This window comes from Taudactylus pleione, unplaced genomic scaffold (genome assembly GCF_031769625.1).
Source record: "Taudactylus pleione unplaced genomic scaffold, aTauple2 ptg000113l, whole genome shotgun sequence".
Classification (NCBI taxonomy): domain Eukaryota; kingdom Metazoa; phylum Chordata; class Amphibia; order Anura; family Myobatrachidae; genus Taudactylus; species Taudactylus pleione.
In genome coordinates this window covers 9737986-9765069 of record NW_028284515.1, presented here as the reverse complement: position 1 = coordinate 9765069, position 27084 = coordinate 9737986, and the positions used below count along the sequence as shown (strand labels likewise).

At 43.5% G+C, this 27084-nt stretch overlaps 1 protein-coding gene across 3 annotated transcripts in view; it reads left to right on the top strand.

The window, feature by feature from the left end:
* The window catches only part of PPP2R5E (protein phosphatase 2 regulatory subunit B'epsilon), a 96253-nt gene extending 70420 nt beyond the window's left edge, over positions 1-25833 (top strand). Inside the window, exons 8-15 of one of the 3 annotated variants that reach the window (XM_088471235.1) lie at positions 3550-3658; positions 4411-4464; positions 4551-4601; positions 6697-6816; positions 14692-14819; positions 16920-17021; positions 19714-19852; positions 21211-25833. In XM_088471235.1, coding sequence (XP_088327361.1) covers positions 3550-3658; positions 4411-4464; positions 4551-4601; positions 6697-6816; positions 14692-14819; positions 16920-17021; positions 19714-19813 — 664 coding nt within the window. In that variant the 3' untranslated portion in view covers positions 19814-19852; positions 21211-25833. The other 2 variants (XM_088471234.1, XM_088471236.1) reach the window with 2 other exon arrangements.
* The last annotated feature ends 1251 nt before the right edge of the window (positions 25834-27084 follow it).

The window sequence follows — 27084 nt, the reverse complement described above, 5'->3', positions numbered from 1 at the left end:
ATGGGCTTTACTCTGGTCACTCTGGTGAGAGTATGATTCTTGTGTGTGTCCAGATCTTTCTTCTCTCTCTTCCTTCTCCTCCTCCGGCCTATGGCTTGGTACGTAACTGAGATGCCTTGGCTCGGGGGCGGGGGTATAGGAGGGGGACCCTAGTGCATCCTGGGATGCTGAAAACTTAACTCTATGGTGCCCGATGCCTGACGTCATCACCTATTCCCCAAGGTATTTCGTAGAAATAGAGATAACAAAGGTAAGTTCTTACCATATCTCATATTATCTTAAAAATATTGTTTACAGTATATCCCAATGGTGAAATGCATTAAAATATAGTAAGTGTATATGAAATAAAAAATGTGTTATAAAATGTTATAAAGCCTGTGGCTGCTGTCTGTATACTCTGTTTTTATAGCATAATAAAGGCTTACTAGCTCTTAATAGATGATATTCTCTGTGTCATAAAATCACTTATATCATTTTGTTGTTCCGCAATAAAGAAAATGTATTTTAGACCATCATATTGTTCCTTGTGTCTTGTCTGTTTATTTCAGTAATATCACTATGGTTAGATTAGAACATCAGACACTTAAAGGATACTTTAATATACTGTAACTGTTTCCAAAATGTATGTAGCCATATAATAATTATGTAACAATCTAGTGATTATACAACACTGACTTCTATCAACACAGCACTTGTCCTGATCTGTGTGTCCTGTTCTCTGGCTTATCCAATCTTCTCTGAAGGATTCTTAATTTTACAGGTAAAATGGAATTATTAAGTGGATATAAAGTGATCTTCCATAACCTACTTATTTGTACACACAGATTGGTGTTTATAGTGTTTCCTACTGAAATTTGTAGGGAATAAATACTGATCAGTCTATATTCCTAATTTCTATAGCCTGTAAAAAATATTATTCTAGGTTGGTATGACATTTGATATTTAAATATATTGCCTTCTGTTGTTAGTACAGTATAGCCAGTCACAACCACATCAGTTTATGACTATATATTAACTATCGATCCCTAATGTAATAGTGACTTAGTGGAGAGTCTTAAAAGATCCTATTACATTAGGGATCAACAGTTAATATCAGTTTATGATTATATGTGGCTATACTAACAACAGAAGGCAATATATTTATATATTAAATGTCATACCAACCTAGAATAATATCTTTTTTCAGGCATAAGGTACTTATAGAAATTAGGAATATCGACTGAGTGATCAGTATTTATTCCTTACAAATGTCAGTAGGAAACACTATAAACACCAATCTATGTGTACAAATAAGTAGGATCTTGAAGATCACTTTATATCCACTTAATAATTACATTTTACCTGTAACTAAGAATCCTTCAGAGAAGATTGGATAAGCCAGAGAACACGAAACACAGATTAGGACAAGTGCTGTGTTGATAGAAGTCAGTGTTGAATAATCACTAGATTATTACATGGCTACATTTATAATATATTAAAGTATCCTTTAAGTGTCTGATGTTATAATCTAACAATAGTGATATTACTGAAATAGTCAAGACACAAAGAACAGTATGATGGTCTAAAATTTTCTTTATTGTGGAACAATAAAATGATATAAGTGATTTTATGACACAGAGAATATCATCTATTGAGGGCTAGTAAGCCTTTATTATGCTATAAGAATGGAGTATACAGACAGCAGCCACAGGCTTTATAACATTTTATAACACATTTTCTATTTAATTTACACTTACTATATTTTAATGCATTTCACCGTTGGGATATATTGTAAATAATAATTTTAAAATATACTAGTAAAGATTTATTATATTTTATCATAACTTAGGTTTTCAGTGCACCCACACAGATACTTTTTTTGTATTGTGTTGGTGTATATCTAAATGAGTTTGTCTCTTCTCTTGTCTCTCGTTGTGACGTACGTGTCCTCCTTGCATCCTTTGCATCATGTGTCCCTTTTTCTTTTGAGATTTTCAGCAACGTGATTATCTTATTAGACTGGTTTATTTTGGTTACACTGTATGAGACATCTCTGCTGTGCACTATGACTAGGATACAATTATATCTAGAGAACGATTTTGTGTCCTATTCCAGGCTAGCAAAAATAAACTCGCATGTTTGATCTAATTATAAGCACAGAAGGGAATTATGGAAAAAGAAAAATAAGTTAGTGAAATTCACATTTACAAGCCAGTTGTGAAAGTTCTTCATGCATCTGTTTATGGCTGTTACAGAATGTCTAAGGGTTTTTTTTTTTGTATGGGGCAAATAAATTATTTCAACTGCTTTTTTTTATAGCCGCATTGCTAGCTGGTCAGTTTACATACCTACCTCATTCCATTAGTGGAGCCTGCGGACCTGCGCCCTCAAATACCTTTTTCACGGGTACTCTCCTGATGGGTGTACACGGAAGTGAATGCAAAATTTGATATTATTATTATTATTCCCTACCTCTATCCAACTATTGTTTTATCCTATGCAGTGTTCTCCCCAGGCTGTTTTCTGCGGGCGCATCGCCCGGCAATAGCAGCTTACCACTAAATAAGCCTCCAATCGCTTCAGAGGCAAGCGTTCCAGTGATGCACTGCGCGGGTGACGTCCTGACATTACCCGCGACGAGGAGCCTGCCCTGCGCGCCTGCTGGATCTAGTTAGATCCAGTCAGAGCGAGGCAGCGGGAGTGGGAACGCCGAGCAGCATATTTAATGTAAGTTGTGGGCTGGGACTGCATAAGGGGTCAGTCTGCGGCCACTGCATAAGGGGTCAGTCTGGGGCCACTGCATAGGATCAAAACAAAACTACAGGAGGCAATGTATAAAGGGGAAAACTATAGGGGGCACTGTATAAAGGGCACAAATACAGGGGGCACTGCATAAAGGGCACAAATACAGGGGGCACTGCATACTGGGCACTTTTGACTAAGAGCCAGCGGTGGAGCGGCCTGAGACCTGTCGGGCTGGAATGGTAAGGGAGGGCAGTGTTCTCCCCAGGCTGTTTTTTGCGGGTGCACCACCCGGCACTTTGGGAGCCTGCAAGTGGGGACAGTGTCTGGGAGCTGTATAAAAAGGACCAGATCCTACAGACTTTGCAGCTTCTCATAATCAGAAAACTGGGCCTCTAATAAGAGGAGAATTAATATATAAAAATGTTTTTTCAAGTTAAATCCTTATAAGGTCAGGGTTTAAAACATTTTATTATTGCGAAGGCCCCACCTGGCTACTCCTTGATACCATCCGGCTGGAAACACTTTCTGGGGAGAACACTGCTGTGTGATTTTTTTTTTTTTACTTTTCTATAAAGGGTTTGTCCTGTAGGGAGTATTACACTGCTGGATTTATTATTGGGTACATTTACAATGGGGCTCCTAGGACCTTAAATGAAGTCAATACCATACAAATTTCAAAACTACTTCTTATGTTTTCCCTGTTAAAATAATTACATTTTTAACTTAATTTTATAAATTTTTACATTACCACCAGGGAAGTTTTATTTCTTAGTCGTTGCTATTGGGTAACTTGCTCATCCTGTTTCTGTTTCTCTCCTCACACAGTATTATTAATGGCTTTGCATTACCTCTGAAAGCTGAGCATAAACAGTTCCTTGTGAAAGTACTGATTCCTTTGCATACTGTCAGGAGCTTATCCCTCTTTCACGCACAGGTGAGGCTTATCCTATGATGTCCGGCCTCTGCTACGAATTGTATTATTTTATATAACTATTTTATGCCGTGCTGATTTTGTTCCTGCTTATGCCAGTTTGTATTCTAATTCCTGGGTATGAGGTGGCTGTGAAGGTGTGGACCATATATATGATGTGCTAGTACAGAGGTTCCCAAACTCTGCCATTGCATGTTTTAAGGATATCCATTCTTGAGCACTTGTGACTTAATTAGTACCTCAGTCAATTTGATTTAACCATTTGGACTCGAGCATATATACCCTTAAATCCTGGACTGTAATGGCGGAGTTTGGGAAGCTCTGTGCTAGTATGTTTTCTTCCATGGATTCTTGCAGGACTTCATTATCAAACACTTTTTTGTTTTTAAAAAAATAAATAAATCAATGATCTGTTTTCGAGCCATGCCCTAATGTCCTGGCCTTGCTAGTAATGAGGATACTGGTTTGCCATCCTTTTAAATGTAATTGTGTGAACTATTTTAACATAACTTGCTCTGCAAGTAGTACTCACAATTGAATAAACAATATCATTTCACAGCGAGACCATTTTACCCAACCGTTTTGAATTTTCTCCCAAGGATTTCGCTTTGCTGAGATAAAACTGTAATCCGTTTCCATACTGTATGACATTTTTGGGGAATTTTATACAGGACCACAAATATTAGGCATGCGCTGTAATGTCAGCTGTCTAACTTCTTTTTAAATGTCTCCCTTTTTTTTCCCCCTGTTTGCAGCTGGCATATTGTATAGTACAGTTTCTGGAAAAAGACCCTTCCCTCACAGAACCAGTGAGTATTGATTACGGACATCTGTGAATTAAATTTGCTTTTCCCAGTCTGTGGGTAATTATAACATTTTATCCTTTGTCTAATAGGTCATTAGAGGACTGATGAAGTTCTGGCCAAAAACCTGTAGTCAAAAAGAGGTGAGTTTGTAAAACCATGTAAATCTTTAAATGCTCTCTAATAACCCATCGGTTTATTAGCGCTTACCCTACGTTCACATGCTACACACACTAATGCACTCTGACAACTTTCCAATCTCCACTGGCTGCTTGTTTTCTGCTGCACCATCTTCCCATTAGAATGTAAGCTCTGTCATGAGCCCAGGTTCTCCCACCATTTTGTTTTCATGTATTTATTTTGTCTGCCTTGTATGTCCCTGTTTTATGTACAGTCAGGTGCATAATTATTGGGACATTGACAGAATTTTCATATTTTGGCCTCTATTCACCACCACAATGGCTTTGAAATGAAACAAACAAGATGTGCTTTAAGTGCAGACTTTCAGATTTAATTTGAGGGTAATAACATCCAAATTAGGTGAACTGTGTAGTAGTTACAACGGTTTCTATATGTGGGAGGCACATATAGAAACCGTTGTAATTCCTACACCGTTCACCTAATTTGGATGTAATTACCCTCAAATTGAATCTGAAAGTCTGCAGTTAAAGCACATCTTGTTTGTTTAATTTCAAAGCCATTGTGGTGGTGAATAGTGCCCAAAATCTGAAAATTCTGTCAATGTCCCAATATTTATGCACCTGACTGTATGTCCTGGTCTTCCTACTGTGGCACCTTCATATATCCATGTAATCATTGTGGGGCATGCTGGTAAGGAAGTAGCTACGGGAATGCTGCTGTGCCCTAAACATAACTTGTATGGACAAACCTCATAGAGCAAGTAACTGTGATTTTTTTCCCATCAGTAACTCTTTCTGGACTGGGTTCTAGGCTTTTTGCATAGTCTCTTTGCACCAGATCACAGAACTGCGTCAGTAAATGTTAGCTCACTTTGGCATCTGTCTGCTCTCCCAGTGGGTGTGGAGACAGGAAAGCTGGGTACATGCTATACGATGTATGTACCCAACGACGGCACGATATATATTGCGCCGCCGTGCATACTGCACGATTGTGTACGACCGTACGTTATATAGTTACACGATGCCTTTAGCAATATGGTGGTCGTTCATTGCATCATCCCTTCTCCTGTGCTGCACAGCAGATGGGACGATGTGATGAACGACTGCCATGCGCATGTGATCGGGTGTGCATGCTCTACGATCCACACAATATATTGTGCCGATCCACATCGGAGTTATACATCATAAGACGGAACACATAATGTGTACCCAACTTAAGTTACATATGTCCTTTTTTTTTTATCCCATATTTGGTATCATGTGAGAAAGTGCTTAACATGTGCAGAGGCTGGGATGATGAAATCTGCCCCTGAATGTTTGATGGTGAATATGTAAAGCTGCATACACACGTAAAGATTATCTGTCCAACCAGCCAACTAGTTGATTGGTTTGAATGAAAATCTGGTAACGTATGGGAGTAACTGATGATCAGCAATTTGATTAGAAATGCCAGAAAACAGATGAAAATGGTCGTCAGACAAGTTTGTTACATGTTTGATCTAAGCAATTTGTTCAAAAAACAGTTTTTGTTCATTGTCCGACGTTTGGGAGCAAATTGCTGATTGTCATTTGCTTTCATACCTTACCAGATTTTCATTCCAACCAATCAACTAGTTGGATGGTTGGACAGAAAATCTTTACGTGTGTATGCAGCTTTAGACTCTGGAAAAGAGCAGCGGTCACACTTGCCACCATTAATAGGACCTGTACGGCTTCTGTCGTAAGGACATAGTCTATAGAGGATCTTCCGACATATATAACTGTGTTACCGTTCAGTAGGTGTTCTTTGTATGTCCAAACTAGGGATGTGCAGGTTCGGATTTACTCGGATCTCAAAACGGCATTTTAGTGGCTATCGCCTATCATGTGTTTTGGATAGCCAATATAATAAATCCGAACTTGCGGTAAAGTGGCGATAAGAACCGAGTAAATCCGAGTAAAATCGAGTCTGCACACCCTAGTCCAAACCCAGCAGCATTTCTTTCCTTGGCAGTGAAAACAATGTGAGTCCAGCAATGCAGGGATCCAAGCTCTCGGTGATGATGAAATATTAGTTCCTGGGATAGCCGTGTGCTAAATTTGTGTCCTTGTTTTCCAGGTCATGTTTCTTGGAGAGCTGGAGGAGATCTTGGACGTCATTGAACCTTCACAATTTGTTAAAATCCAGGAGCCTTTGTTTAAACAGATATCCAAGTGTGTTTCCAGCCCCCATTTCCAGGTGAGTGGGTATTGTTGAAGGGTGATTAAAGCAAGGCTGAAGTGTCTTATAAGAACATAGGGCCTGATTCAGATTTGGGAATAGAGAAAGATAGAGCAAGTAACTGTATACCTGGACAAACTATGTTGCAATGCCAGGGGTGCAAATACATACATTTTTACATATGGGGTAAATACTGGCTGCTTTTACATGTAGCTCACAAATGCTGGACAGCTCTATTTTGAAACCACAGATTAATGTCTGTTTGGACACCTCCCTCCCACTTCTAACTCTCTCTGCACATTTTACGTCTGCCCCACCCGCAGTGCAGCATGGTTTCACCAAGATGATCAGTTACTTGCTCTACCTTACCCAAATCTGAATCAGGCCCATAGATAGATCTTTTGTCCTTCTAGTGTCCAGCTAACTTACTTTATTTGTTTGGTTTTCTTGAGTGAGCCATGGCTGCCCGTCTCGTTCAATCAGCCTTAATATTTAGTAATAATTAGGGTCGTATTCAGAGGGCTCATTCCAATTAGGTGTGAGTTGCTCGCGCCCTCAAGTAAGTGTTGCTGTAACTGTATGCCGCACTTACGGGACCTACCAACTCGCACATTTTTGTTCACAGCTCCATAGGGAATGAATCTTGAGAGGCAAGTGGATAAGTAAGTCTAGAACAAGGTTGATGTTGTGAAGGGAACTGATTGGCTAAAGAAAAGTTACAATTTAGAAATTCATGTTCTTTGTCGGCACTTTGTGATAGTTATAAAGCATATCAGATGGTACATTAGAGTAAAGTTATAGAAACCTCCTACTCTCAGGAGAGACTGCCAAGTTAACACTTCAACAGAAAAATTAAGAGATATCGAAAATTGAAGAACGTAATTGAAGTTAATCCTAAACTTGTATCAGCAGATAGCGTTATTAGTGACCTGTGATATAGACCCCCATTGCATAGATCACCACTGCACACCTGGGTCCTCATTGCATAGATCACCACTGCACACCTGGGTCCTCATTGCATAGATCACCACTGCACACCTGGGTCCCTCATTGCATAGATAACCACTGCACACCTGGGTCCCTCATTGCATAGATCACCACTGCACACCTGGGTCCTCATTGCATAGATCACCACTGCACACCTGGGTCCCTCATTGCATAGATAACCACTGCACACCTGGGTCCCTCATTGCATAGATCACCACTGCACACCTGGGTCCTCATTGCATAGATCACCACTGCACACCTGGGTCCCTCATTGCATAGATAACCACTGCACACCTGGGTCCCTCATTGCATAGATCACCACTGCACACCTGGGTCCTCATTGCATATTTCTACTTCAGGGTCCATAGGGTTTCCACAGGATACCTTGGGGTATAGGTGATGAAGTCAGGCATCGGGCACCATAGAGTTAAGTTACCAGCCTCCCAGGATGCACTAGGGTTCCCCTCCTATACCCCGCCCCGGAGCCAAGGCATCCCAGTTTCGTGTGGTGCCCGGCAGGAGTCGGATGCACCTGCTAGAGGGGGGCTTAGAAGAGCCCCTGAAGTTTTCTTCATTGCAGCTGTGGCTGCACATCTGGAAGTACAGTATGGATAGTCAGTACTGACGTCCATGCTGTCTTCCCTACACCCCCGCCGGTACCAGAACGCCGGTACCGATCTGGGGATGCTGGTAAGCATCTGGGGACACAGCTAGCGGTGACCCCAGATGTTTTGGACCATGGCCGGATCCAAGGGGGACAAAGGTAAGCAGCAGGGGTCCCGCGGTGGGACCCTGCTGAACATGGTCCAAAAGTCCCCAGGCAGGGGGCTCCCTTGGGACTGGCTGCAGCGTGGAGCCAGGTATTAACCTGCGCTTCCTCTACCCCCCTGGGACAGCGGACCGCAGCAGAGCGGTAGCGCTGCGGCGTCCCAGGGGTTAAATGCATGCCAGGAGAGCGTGCCTTCCCTGTCTCACAGCCGGCGCCTCCCCCGCTGCACACAGCCTTCTCTGCACACGCCGACTTGCCCTGTGGCAGTGCTCCTCCCCCAGGCCAGCCTCCTCTATGCTCCTCGGTGGCCATCTTCAGAACGCATGGTGAACGCTGCTGGAAGCCTAAGATCGGAGGCATCGTGGTCTGGGTCCCCCCCGCATACCTCTCCGCTTGGTCAGGTCTGTGTATGCAGCGCTGTGTCCTACCAGACTCTGTGTCTGTGTAGTTGAGTATCAGCGGTGATAGTGCAGGATTTATTTTTCTGTGCATTGTATATGACTGCTAGCACTGCTGCCTGTACTTTTGATTTCTTACTGTCAGCCTTATCACTGTCCCTGTTCTTTCTGCTAAAGCCCTTGCGTTGCGGTGCGGTAGGGTGGTATGTGAGAGGGGTCACATACTTTCCACCATCATGTCTGAGAGTGACTTTCCACCATCATGTCGGAGAGAGTGACTTTCCTCTACCACTGTAGTGTACTACCTGTAAAGTACATATAGCGGACGGGGAGGGTAGCGCGGAGGGGCTATGCCAGCAGTGTTTTTTATTGGCGCGGCCAATTACGGTCACAGCACCGGTACAGGAGCCGCCCTGGGCTTGTTTCGCTAAGGCGCTTACAACCTTGGTGGGCCAGTTAGCTCCGCAGCCCGCGTTCTCACAGATGGGATTGTCCCAGCAATCAGTGGTGTCGTCACCCATGCAGGGTTTCCCGAGGCAATTGATGGTACCCCACAGTCTCCCTATTTCCCCTCCCCCGGTCTCTCAGGAGCCTGCGTGGGTTAATTCCCTGACTAGTTCTGTACAGCACTTGTCGGATGTGTTACAAGGGGAGTCTGTGTTGTGGCCACATAAGCGGCCGGTGGCGTCTGTCTGCTCCTTATGAGGATGACGAAGTGATGTCTGATGATGGGGAGATTCTGGATCTTTCCGACCAGGAACCTCTCCGTAGTAAGGAGGCGGACGCTAGGTCCAAGGTGTATATTCCTGGACTTATTTGGGCAGTCCGCACAGCTTTGGTGATTGAGGACGAAGATCCTCCGGTGTCCAAATCTAAATATGCCTTTTTTAAGGATATTAAGGGTGACCTCTTTCGGGTCAGTTGGTGGACCATTTAGAGGAGGCGTGGAAACAGCCTGGCAAACGATACCACCCACAGAGGCGTTTGGCGGTGGCTTATCCGTTCGCGGATAGTTATTTTTCTAAGTGGGAATCCCCTCCACAGGTGGATTCTCATGTGACATGCCTAGTCCATAGTGCCACATTACCCATGCCATCCATGTCTTCCCTTAAGGATGCTACGGACCGCAAGGTGGAGATCTGCCTAAAGTCCGTTTATTCCCTTGCGGGGGGGTCAGCTAGGCCGGCTATGGCCATTTGCTGGGTTGCCAGAGCTATTGTGCGCTGGGCTGACACTTTGGAAGCGTCCTTCGATTCCGACTGTTCGGCTGAACAGACGGAGTTGATCGCCAATCTCCGGGATTCGGCCACTTATATCAACGAACCGGCCTTGGATATCAGTACCCTGGCGTCTCGCATTTCTTCGGCAGCTGTAGCTGCTCGTCGCACCTTATGGTTGCGATCTTGGAAGGCGGACGCTAATTCCAAAATGGCTTGGAAGCGTTGCCTTTTAACGGAGAAGTTCTATTTGGTCCGGACCTGGACAAAATTGTAGCCACACTGGCGGCAGCCAAATCGGCATGTCTCCCGTCTGCTGCAGTTCCTTCCGGTTCAGGTACGTCGTCCTTTCGGCCTTATAGGGCCCAGGGTAGGCCTAAAGCACAATCCTTTTCCCAACAGGCTGGCCCCAGAAAATCGGCCAAGCCCCGGAAGCAGGCCTGGAGTACCAGGCGTCCGGCCCCTAAGCCAGATGACAAGCCTGCGGCCTGACGGTCCGGGCCTCCCTTTGGGGGATCCCAAAGTGGGAGGCCGCCTGCTGCAGTTCGCCCGGTGTTGGTCAGTCACCACGACAGACACTTGGGTTCTCGAGGTGGTTTCTCACGGGTACGCCCTCTCCTTCCTGCACAGACCCCCGTCTCGATTCTTCACCACGGGTCTGCCATCAGACTTGAACAAAGCCTTGGAACTGCGGAAGGTTTTGCACACTATGCTCCAGGCTGGAGTTATAGTGCCTGTTCCATTCTCCCAGAAGGGCCAGGGTTTCTATTCCAATCTATTTTTGGTGCAGAAACCCAATGGGTCGTATCGCCCGATAATCAACCTCAAGGCTCTCAACAAGTCTTTGCGGGTGCCGAAGTTTCGGATGTAGACCCTGCGGTCCATCATTCTGGCGCTGGAACCTGGGGACTACATGGTGTCGTTGGACATACAGGACGCTTACCTGCATGTCCCTATTCTTTTACACCATCAACAGTTCCTCAGGTTTGCAATATGCAACGACCACTTTCAGTTCCGGGCGTTGCCTTTTGGCCTGGCGACAGCACCACGTGTTTTCACCAAGGTGATGGCGGTCATGGCGGCTTCCCTGCGGCTGCAGTGAGTCCGCATGTTACCGTACTTGGGCGACCTTCTCTTGGTGGCAGGATCTCCAGAGCTCTTTCTACGCCACTTGGACCTGACCATTGCGGTACTGCAACGGCACGGCTGGTTAATAAACTGGCAGAAGTCCACCCTGATCCCGTCTCAGCGGATTCTGCACTTCGGAGCCTTATTGGACTCCGGACAGCAAAGGATCTTTGTGACGGGGGAAAAGATCTCTGCCTTGCATTTGAGGGTGCGCAGTTGTCTGCAGAGCCGCCGGGTGTCTCTGCATTCGGGGATGAGGTTACTGGGCTCCATGGTGTCGGTATTCGACATGGTGGAATATGCACAGTTTCACTCCAGACATCTGCAGCACTTGATCCTGTCCAAATGGAATGGGCTGCCTCACTCTCTCAAATCCCAGACGATGGTGCTCACTCCGGAGGTTCGCCTGTCCTTAGCCTGGTGGTTGCAGAAGACCCATCTCAACAAGGGTCGTCCGTTCTGGGTGGCGAATTGGGTCCTGTTGACAACGGACTCCAGTCTTCGGGGCTGGGGAGCAGTCTCGGGTCCACACTTGTTCCAGGGCAGGTGGACTCAGGCAGAAGCAGAGCTTCCAATAAACATTTTGGAGCTCCGCGCGGTGTTCAGTGCTCTCCAGCAGGCACATCAGGTTCTCCAAGGTCGCCCAGTGCAGGTCCAGTCGGACAACGCTACCACCGTGGCCTACATAAATCGGCAGGGAGGAACCCGATTTCGGGCGGCTCTCGTAGAAGTGTCCCGAATCCTGGTATGGGCGGAGCGCAATCTCCCGGCTATATCAGCAGTCTTCATCCCGGGAGTGCTGAACTGGGAGGCAGACTTTCTCAGTCGCCAGGACGTTCATATGGGGGAATGGTCCCTGCACCTGGACGTTTTTCAACTGCTGGTGGACAGGTGGGGTCTTCCAGAGATCGACCTCATGGCGTCCCGGCACAACAACAAGTTGCCGGTGTATGGGTCTCGCACAAGAGACGAAAAGGCGTCTCTGGTGGATGCTCTGTCCGTCCCGTGCACGTTCCTGTTCGCCTGTCTGTTGCCTCCGTTTTCCCTTCTTCCGCGGGTAATCCGGAAATTCAAACTGGAAGGAGGGACGCTTCTGTTGATGGCTCCCGCATGGCCCAGACGGCACTGGTTCTCAGACCTTCAGGGTCTGTCCGTGGCCAGTCCTCTGCCATTGCCGCTATGACCGGACCTTCTGTCACAGGGTCCCTGTCTTCACCCGGACCTGACTCGGCTGTCTTTGACGGCGTGGCTGTTGAGACGGCCATTTTAAGGTCCAGGGGTTTTTCCAGCTCTGTAGTGCGAACCATGCTCAGAGCTCGGAAAAAGTCTTCCGCGAGAATATGCCATCGTGTGTGGCATACGTTTTTCCAGTGGTGTCGGCCGAGAGGTTATGCACCTCGGGAATATCGTCTGTCTAGAGTACTAGCCTTCCTACAAGCGGGACTGGACCATGGGCTTCGCCTTGCTTCTTTGAATGTGCAGGTTTCTGCCCTGTCTGTCTGGTTCCATCGTAGGATTGCTACAATCCCTGATGTGCGCACCTTTATGCAAGGTGTTCTGCGAATTCAGCCGCCTTTTGTTCCACCTGTGGCGCCTTGGGATTTGGCTGTGGTCCTGAGGGCTCTCCAGGGGCCGTCGTTTGAACCACTGGGCTCAGTGGATCTTAAATGGCTAACAGCTAAGACTGTTTCCTTCTGGCCATCGCTTCGGCCAGACGTGTTTCTGGTTTAGGGGCTCTCTCTTGTAGATCCCCATTCTTGATTTTTCATGGGAACAGGGCAGTGCTGCGCACTCGTCCTGAATTTCTTCCCAAAGTTGTTTCCCGGTTTCATATTAACGAAGAAATCGTTGTGCTGGCTTTTAACTCACCTGGTCTTTCAGTGGGTGAGGCCACTTTGGATGTTGTGCGGGCCTTAAGGACTTATGTTGACCGCACTTCTTCATTTCGGAAGTCGGACGCCTTGTTTGTCCTCTATGGCTTCCGTAAAAAGGGTTGGCCTGCTTCCAAACAAACTTTGGCAGCTTGGATCCGTATGGCCATTTCAGAAGCTTATCTTCATGAAGGCCTGCCAGTTCCATCCTCTGTGAGGGCTCATTCCACTAGGTCTGTGGGTCCCTCGTGGGCAGCATGACGTGGTGCCTCTGCAGTCCAGATCTGCAAGGCTACCACGTGGTCCTCTGTCCATACCTTTGTGAGGTATTACGCGTTTGACACCTTTGCCTCTCAGGATGCTTCCTTCGGGCGGCGGATTCTCCTTTCAGCACAGGAGCGTCCCCACCCTTGAAGGATACTGCTTTGGGACGTCCCCAAGGTATCCTGTGGATACCCTATGGACCCTGAAGTAGAAAATATGAGATATGGTAAGAACTTACCCTTGTTATCTCTATTTCTACGAAGTCCATAGGGTTCCACAGGACTCCCGCCCTGTCGCACCTGTGCTGCAGATGGGCTTTACTCTGGTCACCGGTTTTTCCATCTCCATCTGGTGAGAATGTGATTCTTGTGTGTGTCCAGATCTTTTTTTCTCTCTCTTCCTTCTCCTCCTCCGGCCTATGGCTTGGTACGTAACTGAGATGCCTTGGCTCGGGGGCGGGGTATAGGAGGGGGACCCTAGTGCATCCTGGGAGGCTGATAACTTAACTCTATGGTGCCCGATGCCTGACGTCATCACCTATACCCCAAGGTATCCTGTGGAACCCTATGGACTTCGTAGAAATAGAGATAACAACGGTAAGTTCTTACCATATCTCATATTATCACCACTGCACGCCTGGGTCCTCATTGCATAGATCACCACTGCACGCCTGGGTCCTCATTGCATAGATCACCACTGCACGCCTGGGTCCTCATTGCATAGATCACCACTGCACGCCTGGGTCCTCATTGCATAGATCACCACTGCACACCTGGGTCCTCATTGCATAGATCACCACTGCACACCTGGGTCCTCATTGCATATATCACCACTGCTCGCCTGGGTCCTCATTGCATAGATCACCACTGCACCCCTTGGTCCTCATTGCATAGATCACCACTGCACCCCTTGGTCCTCATTGCATAAATCACCACTGCACACCTGGGTCCTCATTGCATAGATCACCACTGCACACCTGGGTCCTCATTGCATAGATCACCACTGCACACCTGGGTCCTCATTGCATAGATCACCACTGCACACCTGGGTCCTCATTGCATAGATCACCACTGCACACCTGGGTCCTCATTGCATAGATCACCACTGCACACCTGGGTCCTCATTGCATAGATCACCACTGCACACCTGGGTCCTCATTGCATAGATCACCACTCACTGCTCTTTATGACCTGCAGAGTAGAGAGAAAATGCTGTAGTCCCAACTAAGAAATTTTTCTCTTCTGTTTCCTTTTTCAAAGGTGGCAGAACGGGCTTTATACTATTGGAACAACGAATACATCATGAGTTTAATAGAGGAGAATTCAAATGTGATCCTTCCCATAATGTTCGCAAGTTTGTACAGGATTTCTAAAGAACACTGGAATCCGTAAGTGGAGATCTGCAGCTATTTATTTTCTACCTCTTTGTTTTTATTCTCTGCCATGTTGATGTTTAGTCGGGTACATGAGTTATAGTGCAGATAGTAAGGAATGGCTGACACAATATTGCATTGCAGTCACGTAGGGACTTATGTTCCCTCAGGAATGCACATTTAGTTTACCTCTATCAATAATGACTGCACAGCCAGCATATAATACTCGCAGCGACTGGATAATTAATGACTGTATAGCACTATGTTACCACTTACAGAGCCTGATTCTGAGTCGCATGCAATGCCAATGTTCACCAAGCTGAGCGATCATTTCCAGCTGTGCATGCGCTGAGTGTATGCACAAAGGTGGTGGTGTATTCGGTTCAGACGATATCAGAAATGTGGTGGAAGTGAGGACTATTCCTGGGCTGTCACTGGGTAGTGGCTAGTAATGCTAGTTATGGGATTGTCGCGGGCGTGAGTCTGTGTTGCAATGTGGTCACAGATGCAGGTCCACAAGCATAGGAGGTCACGGTCAGGAGGAGAAACTGCACCTGACATAGGGCTGGTGCAAGTTTCGATGGTGCAACCGATAGTGGCTCATTAGGACGCTTCAATCACTATTACAGCGTGCACGGGCACTAAAAGTGGGCGTCTGTCCAGATGCACGTATGTAGACAAGGAAATGAGTTGGTAGCAGCATTCGCATAAGCTCGTAGACATCCAACTAGACGCTCCTGCGTGCGACTGAGAATCGGCCCCATAGAGTGCATCACCAGCCATGCTTTCTGCTTCCAGTGTTCTCCCCAGAATATTCTGCCAGCCGGGTGGCATCACGAAGTAGCCTGGTGGGGGCCCTCGCAATAGTGTAATGTGGAAATCCTGACCTTATATTGATTTAAACTTGAGATTAACATTTTATATATTATTTCTTCTCTCTTAGATGCACAGTTGTGAGCAGCTTTTTTTCATGATCCCCCTAGTGAAATCCGATTAGTTAGTGTACTCTGCTTGTATGCGATTCCTTAAACAGGTTCTAATTTAATTTTAGAAAAAATATTTGTGTCAAAAAAGCAAAAAGGGTAGTATCTGGGCTGCTCTAAAAGGATTTTCTACTCTAAAGGGGCCTATCCATTAGGCGACCTGAAAAACTGAACGACTGGCGTTCAGTCGCCTAGGTGCGGTGCCCGCACTGAACGACGTTCACTGAACGTCATTCAGTGCATTAGACCGACATCCTATCTGAGAACATCCCGAACCTGACGATCGTCGTCAGGTTGACGGGCATGTTCCACAGATAGTTGGCAAGGACCCAGCATGCACACGCATCGCTGGTCCTTGCCGGCTATCCATTAGACGACTTTCTGAACGATGCGACCAAAACCTCCTGGTTTTGGTCGCATCTTTCAGACAATCTTCTAATGGATAGGCCCCTTAAGACCAGTCCAGATACTGTCCCACTTGCTGGCTAGCACAGATGGCAGCACTGCCCAGATACCGCCTAACTTGCTGGCTATACAGAGAAGCCTAGATACTCAGATACTACTTGCTGCACAGAAAGTCCAGTAACAAACATGCGGCCATTGAAACACAGAGTGAACCCGGGCAGTCCACACTCGTCCCACTGGCAACTGCGCACCCTTACTTTTCGTACTGGGCAGGATCTGTTCTGCCCTTCAGTCTGATGTTGCCCAGCACTGTGACACGGCCAATAAGTTGCGCTGCACTGATGTATCTGTATGAAACATCCGTGCAGTGCGCCTTTAGGCTGTGTCAAAGTGCCGGGCGGCAGGGGAATTTTGCCGATGGATCACCCAAGAAACAAAGCGTGGGGAGAACACTGGCTTCTGGAAGTGCCTTGCGCTTGTCCAAATATTTTTTTCTGGTTTTCTAAGAAATCTAAAGGGAGATGGATTACATTTAAATGGTTCACGCTTTTGAAAACCTATTAAAACAAAATATGTAAGTTTCTGCTGAAGTAAACCTTCATTGTCATCTAGAAGCAACATGCATTTTAGTACTGATTTGCTTCTAAATGTCACATGGAGGTAACATTGAAATTTTTCTGGCATGCATTCCAACCGGATTCCTGACTGCGTCCCGTTCTCCCACCAGGGCTATCGTGGCTCTCGTCTACAACGTGTTGAAAGCGTTTATGGAGATGAACAGCACCTTATTCGATGAACTGACAGCCACTTACAAGTCAGATCGCCAGCGGTAACTCTTTATAGCTTCTTCTTGTCATCCGTACAGAAAGCTCCTGTCCTTGCTTTCTATGCTGTGATGACGTTTTTCATTTGGAACCTTGCTGTCATAATATACATTATTTGAAATGTGTTCCAGTATGTGGGCTTATTCAGTTAGAAATAAATTCCCTTGAAATAACTGGATTTCTTCAATATTTCATTTGGGAAAGAATTTCAGTTGTCATAACAATTGCTAACATGTTTAAATATTTGAATCTATTTTATACATTCTAACTGCTTATTGCATGTATTGCTTATTTACACTTGTCTGGTGATATCCAGGTGTAGGCCTCTGGTTCTCATTGTTCTGCATCCATTTGGTGATCACATAATGTGCTGGGCCCACTGTTCACGGGATATTACCGAGGTTATTTACAAGGGTGCCGGGCACTTTTAACATTCCTTACTAAACATTTAAAAGGGTTTATAAGTACAACTTGGATATTTCTCCGTCTTCTATACATCATCACTAGTGTTGTCCAGATAAAGAAACCACGTAGAAGGGTTCGCTTTGCAATGTCGACAGGAGACTGTCGACCTCTTCATTATGTTGACATTCTCCCTGTCGACACTGTCAATATTTCAACAATGTGTGTTTAAGGTAAGACAAAATGCTAATGTTGGCGTTCTGTCCATGTCGACATTTTAACCACATCTACGTCCTAGCATGTCGGCGTTTTGAATATAGTCTCTGTGACAGCCTATCGTGTAGAATATGCTGTAATTAGCAATCCGATTGGTAACCAGTGTCAGAAAAGGGAACAGTAAAAGTGACAATAATGGCTTGTTTTGCTGAGTTACGTCCAATAATTCAACTCTATGGACAAGCCAAATAACCGATCAGAGACTGGTTGCTGTAATGTGATCATTTTCTCCCACACAACACATTTTGTTATGCTTTTGAACAACTAAATGTTTGCAATGGTGTTTTTAATCTCTGTGGCATATTTTATATTAAATGAACTCTTAAACACACTAATGCTTGCACTCCTTATTTTTCCATTAGTTTCTCTGATGAGTGTTCACCATTTGCATATTATATTTTCCTTCGTTTGCATATATTTGTGTTGGCTCCCTCTAGTGGTTTTGTGTTTTAATTAGTGTTGCTCATCTCGACTCTTTGCAAATGCAGTCGTTTGTCTGGATGGCGACAATAAACACTGCCATCATTTGTGCGCATTGCAAAAGGAAGTGTAATTATTCTCTATATCCTATTTGGATCAAATGGGCAACAGTACATGCGGAAACTGTGTGTACGTGACATGTAACATGCACAGAAATGAAGCATGGGTTAAGCTGATCTGACAGGAGATGTCCTCTGCCAAACCCATAGATATTGTTAATTGTTACACATGAGCTTGTGTAAGGAGATCTTATCCCAACAAATAGAACAATGACTAACTGTCAGGAGAATAGAGGACCCTGCTGTATATCACAGAATTGAATTCCAGAAAAATAATCTAGATAACATAATTTGATGGTGCATGGCTTTAGCGAGTTTGTAGTTTTATAGAGGTTTTTAATGATGATGGTGATCTACATTATTATTTTATCAGTAGACCATAGCAGATGGTAATCTCAAGTAACCTGGTTACATCGTAGATTGCTTGGGGTCATTCGTACTAAGCAGCATATAGAGAGGAGTGATGTTCTCAGCTTCTGCATGTTTGAGAGATTTAGTGCCTCCTTTGTTTGTACAGGGAGTGACTAATGTTTCAGTATCTAAGAGCCAGCCTAAATACATGTGAGCTAGGCAAATTTTGTTATATATGGTATCTGCTAATAAATAGTCTACCATGCACATAACCCCCTTTCATTTACCAGCAGCTCACCCCTCTTACAGACATTACACTAACTTCATTTACCAGCAGCTCACCCCTCTTATAGACATTACACTAACTTCATTTACCAGCAGCTCACCCCTCTTACAGACATTACACTAACTTCATTTACCTACAGCTCACCCCTCTTATAGACATTACACTAACTTCATTTACCCACAACTCACCCCTACAGACATTACACTAACTTCATTTACCAGCAGCTCACCCCTCTTATAGACATTACCCTATTAAAACTAACCACAGAATAAAATTAATTACCTTTATTTTCACGGGTCTTTTTATAGACTATAAATTGCATAAAATGCAAATTTACAAACACAGGGGGCTATGGCCATTCTGCAGCGTTACAAAGCAAAAGCAGCGCACTTGCATTGTGGAACTTCGCACCTCTGTGTAACGGCCTGCTCCATCATGAAATATGATTTGTGCAAAATTCTGCCTCTCTCAAGTCTTATCCAGAGATGAGAGGAGCATGAACTCTTCATAACCCAAACCATGTTTATTTTAAAAAAATGCAGAAATGGGGCATGTGTTTTGTATATTGAAGTGACCGTGTATTCTGGCGATTAGTCATTTTGTGGTCTGAACCAGAAGGCCTGAGAATGCAGCTGATCATTTCACTCAGAGCTAGGAACATCATTGTGGCTATTAGGGCCAGTGTTTGTGAGGCATCCTATTGTATGGATAGGCTGCATTCAGGGACGTTTGTTCTGACCACTATATGGCTGTCCCCACTGTGTGCCAATCACAGAATGCAGCATAATGAGTTGCCGGGTTCCTGATAAATGAATAATTCCGTCATTTTATTGTGTTTGCTAGTGAGAAGAAAAAAGAAAAGGAACGAGAAGAACTATGGAAAAAATTAGAGGACCTTGAATTGAAGAGAGGTCTAAGGAGCGATGGGATTATCCCAACTTAACAAAGGAAATGACTGCGTCTTTATCCTGTGGAGTCACATGTATGTAGTAGAAGATGGAGCAGCAGTTTTCTGTATTGTGCAACTTTACAGTAGATAACATTCGTTTCATTATTACAACAGCACTGTATATAACTGTCTAAGTAAAGAAAAACAAAACAATATATGGACTTTAATCCAAAGTTTGGACACTAGATGAACTTCTCAGAACTTTGCAAACATAATCATTGTTTCTTTGCATCCTCTTGGATCTCTCGATGAAATTTTACTGTGTCAAAATTCCCATTTGTCAAGACACTTGATATTTATCATTGGCAGGCAGAGTATCACAGTGTTTCAGATCCAGGCACCCTGACTAAATTTAATCTTCTCTTTCTGCTCAACTGTTTAAATCTATTTATATAGTTAAAAACAAAAAAGGTAAAAAAAAAAAAATTAAAAAAACCCAAACCAAAAAAAGGAAAAAAAAAAAAAATACACATAAATTCTGAGTTTGCAGAACATCCTCCTTCTCTGGATAACTTTTTTTCCCCCTCCTCTTGTTTTTTTTTTTTTTTTTTTTAAATGTCCTTTGCACATTTTCCAGAGCTGAATGTCTTTGCAGAACTGTTTCCTGTAACGGTTTTGTGTACTGGTGTGTGTGTGTTTGTGTGTTATATATACAAATATATATATATATATATATATTATTTTTTTTGTGTAAAATACCAGTTTAGCTCTGGCGCTTATTTTCATTTTGAATATTGGGTATGCATAAGAGAGTGCAGCAGAAGGACAGGTGTTCATTCAGCAATTTATGTTCAAAATGAGCCTTACGCTCTCTGTTTATCCAACACTGTCGACAATGTAAAACCCAACCAGTATTAGTTGTATCTGCTACACCATTGCAACACAACACAGGGCTGTTTTAGAAATATATATATTTTAGCCATTAGTATCCTACAAATTTTATTGGACCATTTTGAAATAAATATAATTAAAAAACAAACAAACACTAAACAGTGCAAACAGGACGAGTGGTACCACGATTGTGTTCAGAGATGAACAATAGAAACAGTTTGAGCTGTTTGGAAGTCATTGCCTTATTTTATAGTAATATGTATTAATATAGTATTCCAGCAAATGAGGATGTTAACCTCTGGGGGATATTCAAAAAAAAAAAAAAAAAAATCATGTTGCAGTGTTTTTGTGAACTTTAGATCTTAATGTTACAGTGCCAGTCCCGCTGGAAATGTGCGCCTGCAACACCAATCTGCATTCTGATCTGGATGCTCATTCTCAACTACTGTATTTACCATCCAAAGTGGTTCTTCAAATGCTACTGAAAAAAAAGAAAGAAATTCTGGAAATTCCTATTGTCCTGAGTATTAATAAAGTTTAAAAATGCTTTTATATCAAAGGTGCATTGTGACCAAATTGTTTAAACCAATGGAGGACTGGTGACCGTCTGCATTTCTCCAGGAAAAATATATCATTTGACCATTTTGGCAGGTAATAAGTTAAATAGTTATAGGATTATACTGTATGGAAGCATCAGCACACTCAGGATTTATCCAATCCGTATCTTGTTTCTTTCTTCTGTGTCTAAATGTAGCTTTTGACAGGAACATCCAATTGCTTAACTCGACCACCAAGTGACCATACAAGTGTCCACTCTGGCCAAACCTTTATGCTTTCAAATAACAAAAAAAAAAGATGGTTCGAACAGTCTAACCACCTGGGCTTATGGATGATTACCAAACACTTGGCATTTAGCGTCCAATCGTATTTGCTCCCGGTAGCAATCAACATCTTTGCTAGTCAGATTTTGATTGGGTACAGTGGTTGGTTTGTGGCCATGCAGCTACTTGGGTTTAAAGGGGCCTAATTATCTATCGAATAATGGACTCTTTTTATTAATACAAAATTGTGGTTGCTCATATCAACTGAATAGTTTTTCACAGGTGCTTGTAAAGGGTGGGGTTTACTCTGGACTACAGAAAAAAAAAAAGCATTGGGAGGGTGTGCTGGTTCCTGTAGTGCTATTTGCAGATTTCTGGAGTACCTCCTAGGTGAGTTATCTCTCAACTTAAATATATTTATCTAGGTGCTGTTATCATGTGGCACAACAGTATGCAATTTTGACCCAGAGTGGGTGCTATTATGTAGCGTTAGGGGCGCCGGTATAAAGGAGCCTTGATACGGCCCGGCGCTTAACCATATATTTGCAAATATATGCAACAAAGACGACCTGGATTTCTATTATCCTCTAGTATTCAAGCCTTTGTGCTAGTTCTTTTGCAGTGTGCTGGAGGGAAACTTCTTTTTTCTGTAGTCCATGAACTCTTTTTGTTTTTTTTTATCCAAGGTTAGTTTGGACTGTTCATTTGACTGTTTGGGATGGAACAGATAGTGCTGACTCTCCACTTTTGGTAAAAGTGGTGCACCATGGTAAAAGAGTAAGTAGGGGCTCTGTGCTATCTCATGACAGGTCTTTGCAAATAACTTGAATATCTCAAGATATTCCTAGGGAAATTAATCACACATTAATTGCTGCCAGGGCATCAGTGTTCTAGGCCAGCTGTAAAAATATATTTTTCTTGCTGCTGTCATAATGTTTGTTCAGGACATTTGTGAGTTCAGAACGCTTATTTGTTTTAAGTAATTGATGTATCTACAGGTATATTCAACATACTCTCATATCAGTGAATGATAACCCTTAAACAGTCAGACCAACATTGTTTATATGTATACATGTTCTTTAGCAATGTTGAGAGTGTAATAAGTTCTTTGCTGTTATTCAGGGCTATTTTTTCCTGCTTTTTAGGTTTTCATTAAGACTTTTTATGTAAGTTTTCATAAAGATTCTTATTTTCCTTTTTTCCAATTTATAGGAAAACACTTCACAATTTTTCTTTTTTTTTTCCCACATGCAATGTTTCAGGATTATCAGATCACAAATTGTATAGGATTATTTAGAAAAAAAGGAGATATTGTTAACTATGTTACTTTGTACATAATGCTGTATTTCTAAAGAATGGGCTATAAAATGAATATGGTGACATACATCCTACTGTATTGCTTAGTATAAATATGTATTTGAAATCATTTTTTTAAATATTTTTTTTGCTGCCATATTGGCTCTTTTGAGACGTAATTTTTAAGTTTTGTTCTACTTTTATTTTAGCAGCATCTAAAGTTTGCATAGAATAGGGAATTGCAATAGAAACTACCCAAGATTTAGACATCTTTGAGGTCTCATCTTAATGAGGGACTTATGATATATGTGGAATTTTGGGTGTGAGTTTAGGCTTGTTCTCATGTGGTGAAAAAGCAATACAATATAACATTCTACAGATGTAGAATGTCTACAAGGACTTTAGTACAGTGGAAACAAGCGTTCGGTTTGCTTGTTTGCGTGCTCTTTCAGTGCAGAGTTTTTAGAGTTCTACTGAAAAAGATTATTTTTGTTTTTGTTGTGACCTGTTTGGTGGACTGGTGATCCTCAGTGAGGCTCTCAGTGCATCTAGTCTCCTGTCTGCATGCAGGAGTATCTGGTTAGGCACATGTGACTTTAGTAGATGACCCATGTAGTAGATGTACAGTATCCCACCTTGGTCACCAAGGGGCGAATTCAGTCGTTTTGGGTGCCTGTAGTAAAGTGACCGGGATCTATACAATTGTTTTTGGAGCCCATCACTTATAGTGATTTCTGCTCACACCCTCCCGAGGTGCGAGCCGAAATCTGCCTAAAGTCATGCTGTTGGGCGCCTTAACTGCAGCGTGCCCGGCATTTGGGCGCCTTAACTGGCACTTTGCACAGGATAAGCCACTTTGTGGCTAATCCTGTGCATTTTGGGCGCTAGAACGCGGCCTTCATGGTTAGTGTGGGGCTGGTTGCGTAAACAATTGAATAGATCCCGTCACTTTAGACGGGAGCTACGGATGCCCTGATACAATAGATTCGCCCACCAAGTACCTTCAACGAGCCCTGTTGATTAGTCATGGAAAGATGAGTGTTTCTATCGCATTTGCAGTTTATGAAACAGTGATGTGACTTGTTGGGATAGCGGAAAAGATGTGTTCAGAAACTGTTGGGCTACATTATGTACTCTGCGAATGATATTTTTGTCTTCTTGTTGGCCTTGTGGTAGTCTGTTTATAGAATAGATAAAATCTTCTTAATTCCGGTCTGCAGGGTTTACTATCGGTGCATTATATTTATGTGAAATGATGAGCACATGTATTTTTAATTTTTTTTTCTTCTCCTTTGCGTGTCACTTATAATTACACTTGTTAAGAGATGTGGAAAGTAGAGACCATGGTTGTTCTGAGGATCAGGTTTCAGACCCTTACATAGGTTATAGGTCTGTACCCTTCTACTGCTATGTTTTGCAGAATCTACCTTAGGGTTCCTAAATGCTCACCAATGTAGACTCTCCATGACTTGAGTGCAGATTTTAGTTAACTCTATACAAGTGTGCAAATGAATCTGTTTGGCTTTGAGTAACTCAACCACCCTTCTGTGCACAACAGATTATTAATGCAACATTTGGGCATAGAGGCGCACCTCATATCAGTAAGTTTTATTTCTGATTATATAATGCATCGTGTTGCGGGTTTTCATGGACAGTAATAAAAATGTTGATAGTAGCTTTAGTACCGACCATTTATCCCGACTCCCGGCGTGAAAAAAACACGGCAAATGGAGCCATTGGAGACTGGAAACGGGTAGAGGCTGAAAATGCAACCCCACAATCAGGAGAGTATGTGGGACTACGTACACACTGGTGCATTAAATGGATTTGCTTGAACTGATGTGAGATGTATGAACAAATTAATGAGTTTGTACTTTCATTGTAGGTTCGTTTTGGTGTGTTCATGTTTAATATCTGTGGTGATTCTACTGTCTTTTGTTCTTTATTTTAAAGGGCTCATACACATGGCGAATGAAAAAGACCAAAATAAAGCTTAGATAAAACCACCTACTTTTGTTTTCGCTTCCCTGCAGCATAGCAAACTATGGGCAAGCAAGGATCGCAATTGCAAAGTTGCACGCAGGCTATAGATATGATTTATACACGCAGGCAGCTTTGCAACTACATCCTTGCTATTATGCAAATGCAGCAGGAGGTGTATGACACCTCCTGCTGCATTTGCGATCCCAGCGCTGCGACGGAGGTCGCGCAGGCTGGGATCACAATCGGTGGTCAATGGTCGCGATGGTGAACGGCGCTGGGCCGCCAGCGGCCGGCTTGTGAGGCATGGACGCAGTCCGTGGCCTTGCCACTCCTGGAAAATTAACGCCAACCGACCCTGCCCCAGCACCACCCCTTAAATTCCTCTGTCTGTCACTCAGACAGAGGCACAAAAGGGGCTGCGTGCGACGACGCCGGACCCATTCTGCACACTCACAGAATGAGTCCTGCATACACACACATTCCCGATAATCGGGAATCTGCGATCAGCAGTGCACTGCTAAATCAGCCCTATGTACTTACTGAGCACGCCCATAGAACCCAATTATATTCTCTGCAGGAACGTTGATGTAAAGAGGATACTCACCATATTGGGGGTTGTATACACGTCGATTCCACACATCAGTTTTTTTACTAGTTCTAGAGTTAACGAACGTGTATATAACTGGCAAAACCTACGTCCTCTGCAAAATACTGTTATGTGCAGTGAATTACTGTGTTCAGTTCAGCCTATGCTTTATTGTTTCCTCCTACGCTTTCTTTGCTTTTGGTTTTCATATACGGTCTTTTCCCCAACAGTCGCTCAAAACTCTTCTCTCTTCTTCCTGTATAATAAAGGTAAATCTGATTCATCATTTGCCAGGCACTGTTTTATGAAGAGAATGTGTACTGTAGCTTGTTTATGCCCTTTTAACCCTTGTACATGATCTACACAGCAAGAGCAACGGATACAAAGTCATAACATTTGCGAGTAAGCTTGTCCTATAATTGTGAAATATTGTCCATTGGCAAAAGTAGGTGTGTGGTATTTTAATAAAAAAATTAATTGAAAATGTAAACCTACAACTGCTGTGTTTTTAGTATTTGTTGCTTAGCCTGCTGATGTGAGCATTCATTGTACATGGCATTTATTTCCACTGCTGTTTGTCTCTTACTGCCAACGCCTCCCCACGCCAGTGTTCTATCTGTAAGCAGAGGGGCCTGGGACAAGATGGCAGAGGAGGTGTCTGTTTAGCAGAGCAGGTACAGGCTGACTGGAATCTTTTCATCTTGTTACTGATCCCAGGTTTTTGATGCAGAGCACACCTGCAGCCCCTGCACCATCCACAAGTAAAATGGAATCTAGACAGAAAGCAACCCAGCTAATGGCAATTAAAGGAAACCACTATTGCTTTTTTTTCCCCCTTTTTTTTTTTTTTTTTTTATTAATTCTGAAACATAATAAACAGAAAAACGAGCAAAGACAAAAATGCATAGTACAAATATAAAGCATGAGAAAAGCACATAATGGGATTCATTAAGTGTTCAGAGTATATCCTCCTGGAAAGTACAGTTTTGTACCTAGGCAAAACCAAGTGAAAATGTAAATACTTAAGCACATAGAAGTTGGCGGGGTTGGTGGTGGAGCGCTTGTGTAACAACAAGAAATCAAAATTTAGCTGATCCAACAATTTTTAGTTCTCCGATCAGACTTGGACCAGGCCCTGCAATGGGAAGCTAAAAAAATATCTGTTTATAAAAGGGTGATAACCCAACTGTCTAATAGCAGATTTCTTCACAAGGAGGGATATGCACTAAGGCTAGAAAAGTGATAAATTACCAACCGATCAACTCCTCGCGGTCACTTTACAAGCTGTTTGAAAACCATGGCAGTTAGGAGCTGATTGGTTGGTACTTTCACTCTCCACTTTATCACTTTTCAAGGCTTAGTACATTTCCCCAAGAACTCAGGAGATTAAAGTAAGAACAGCCATTTTCCTGCAGGCACATGTAGTTCTAAGTTGCTATGTCTGCATTACCTTTCCGAAAGTGACCATGATGTTTGTTTTTTTTTGCTATGTATTGAAATGCCTATCTAATAGATCTAGACTAATGAGCTAGAACATTTTGACCACCGGCCTAATGTGCTGTTGCTCCTCCGTATGTCGACTAAACAGATCTGACCTGGTACATTGATGGAATATCTACCCTGTCGACGTAGACAAGTCAAAAGATTGACACCACATGGTAAATGGTCGACATGTACTAAGGTCAGCAGGGCCAAAAGGTTTGTGGTAAGGCTCCGAAAGGGGAGTATTAGGGTTTGGCTAGGGGATG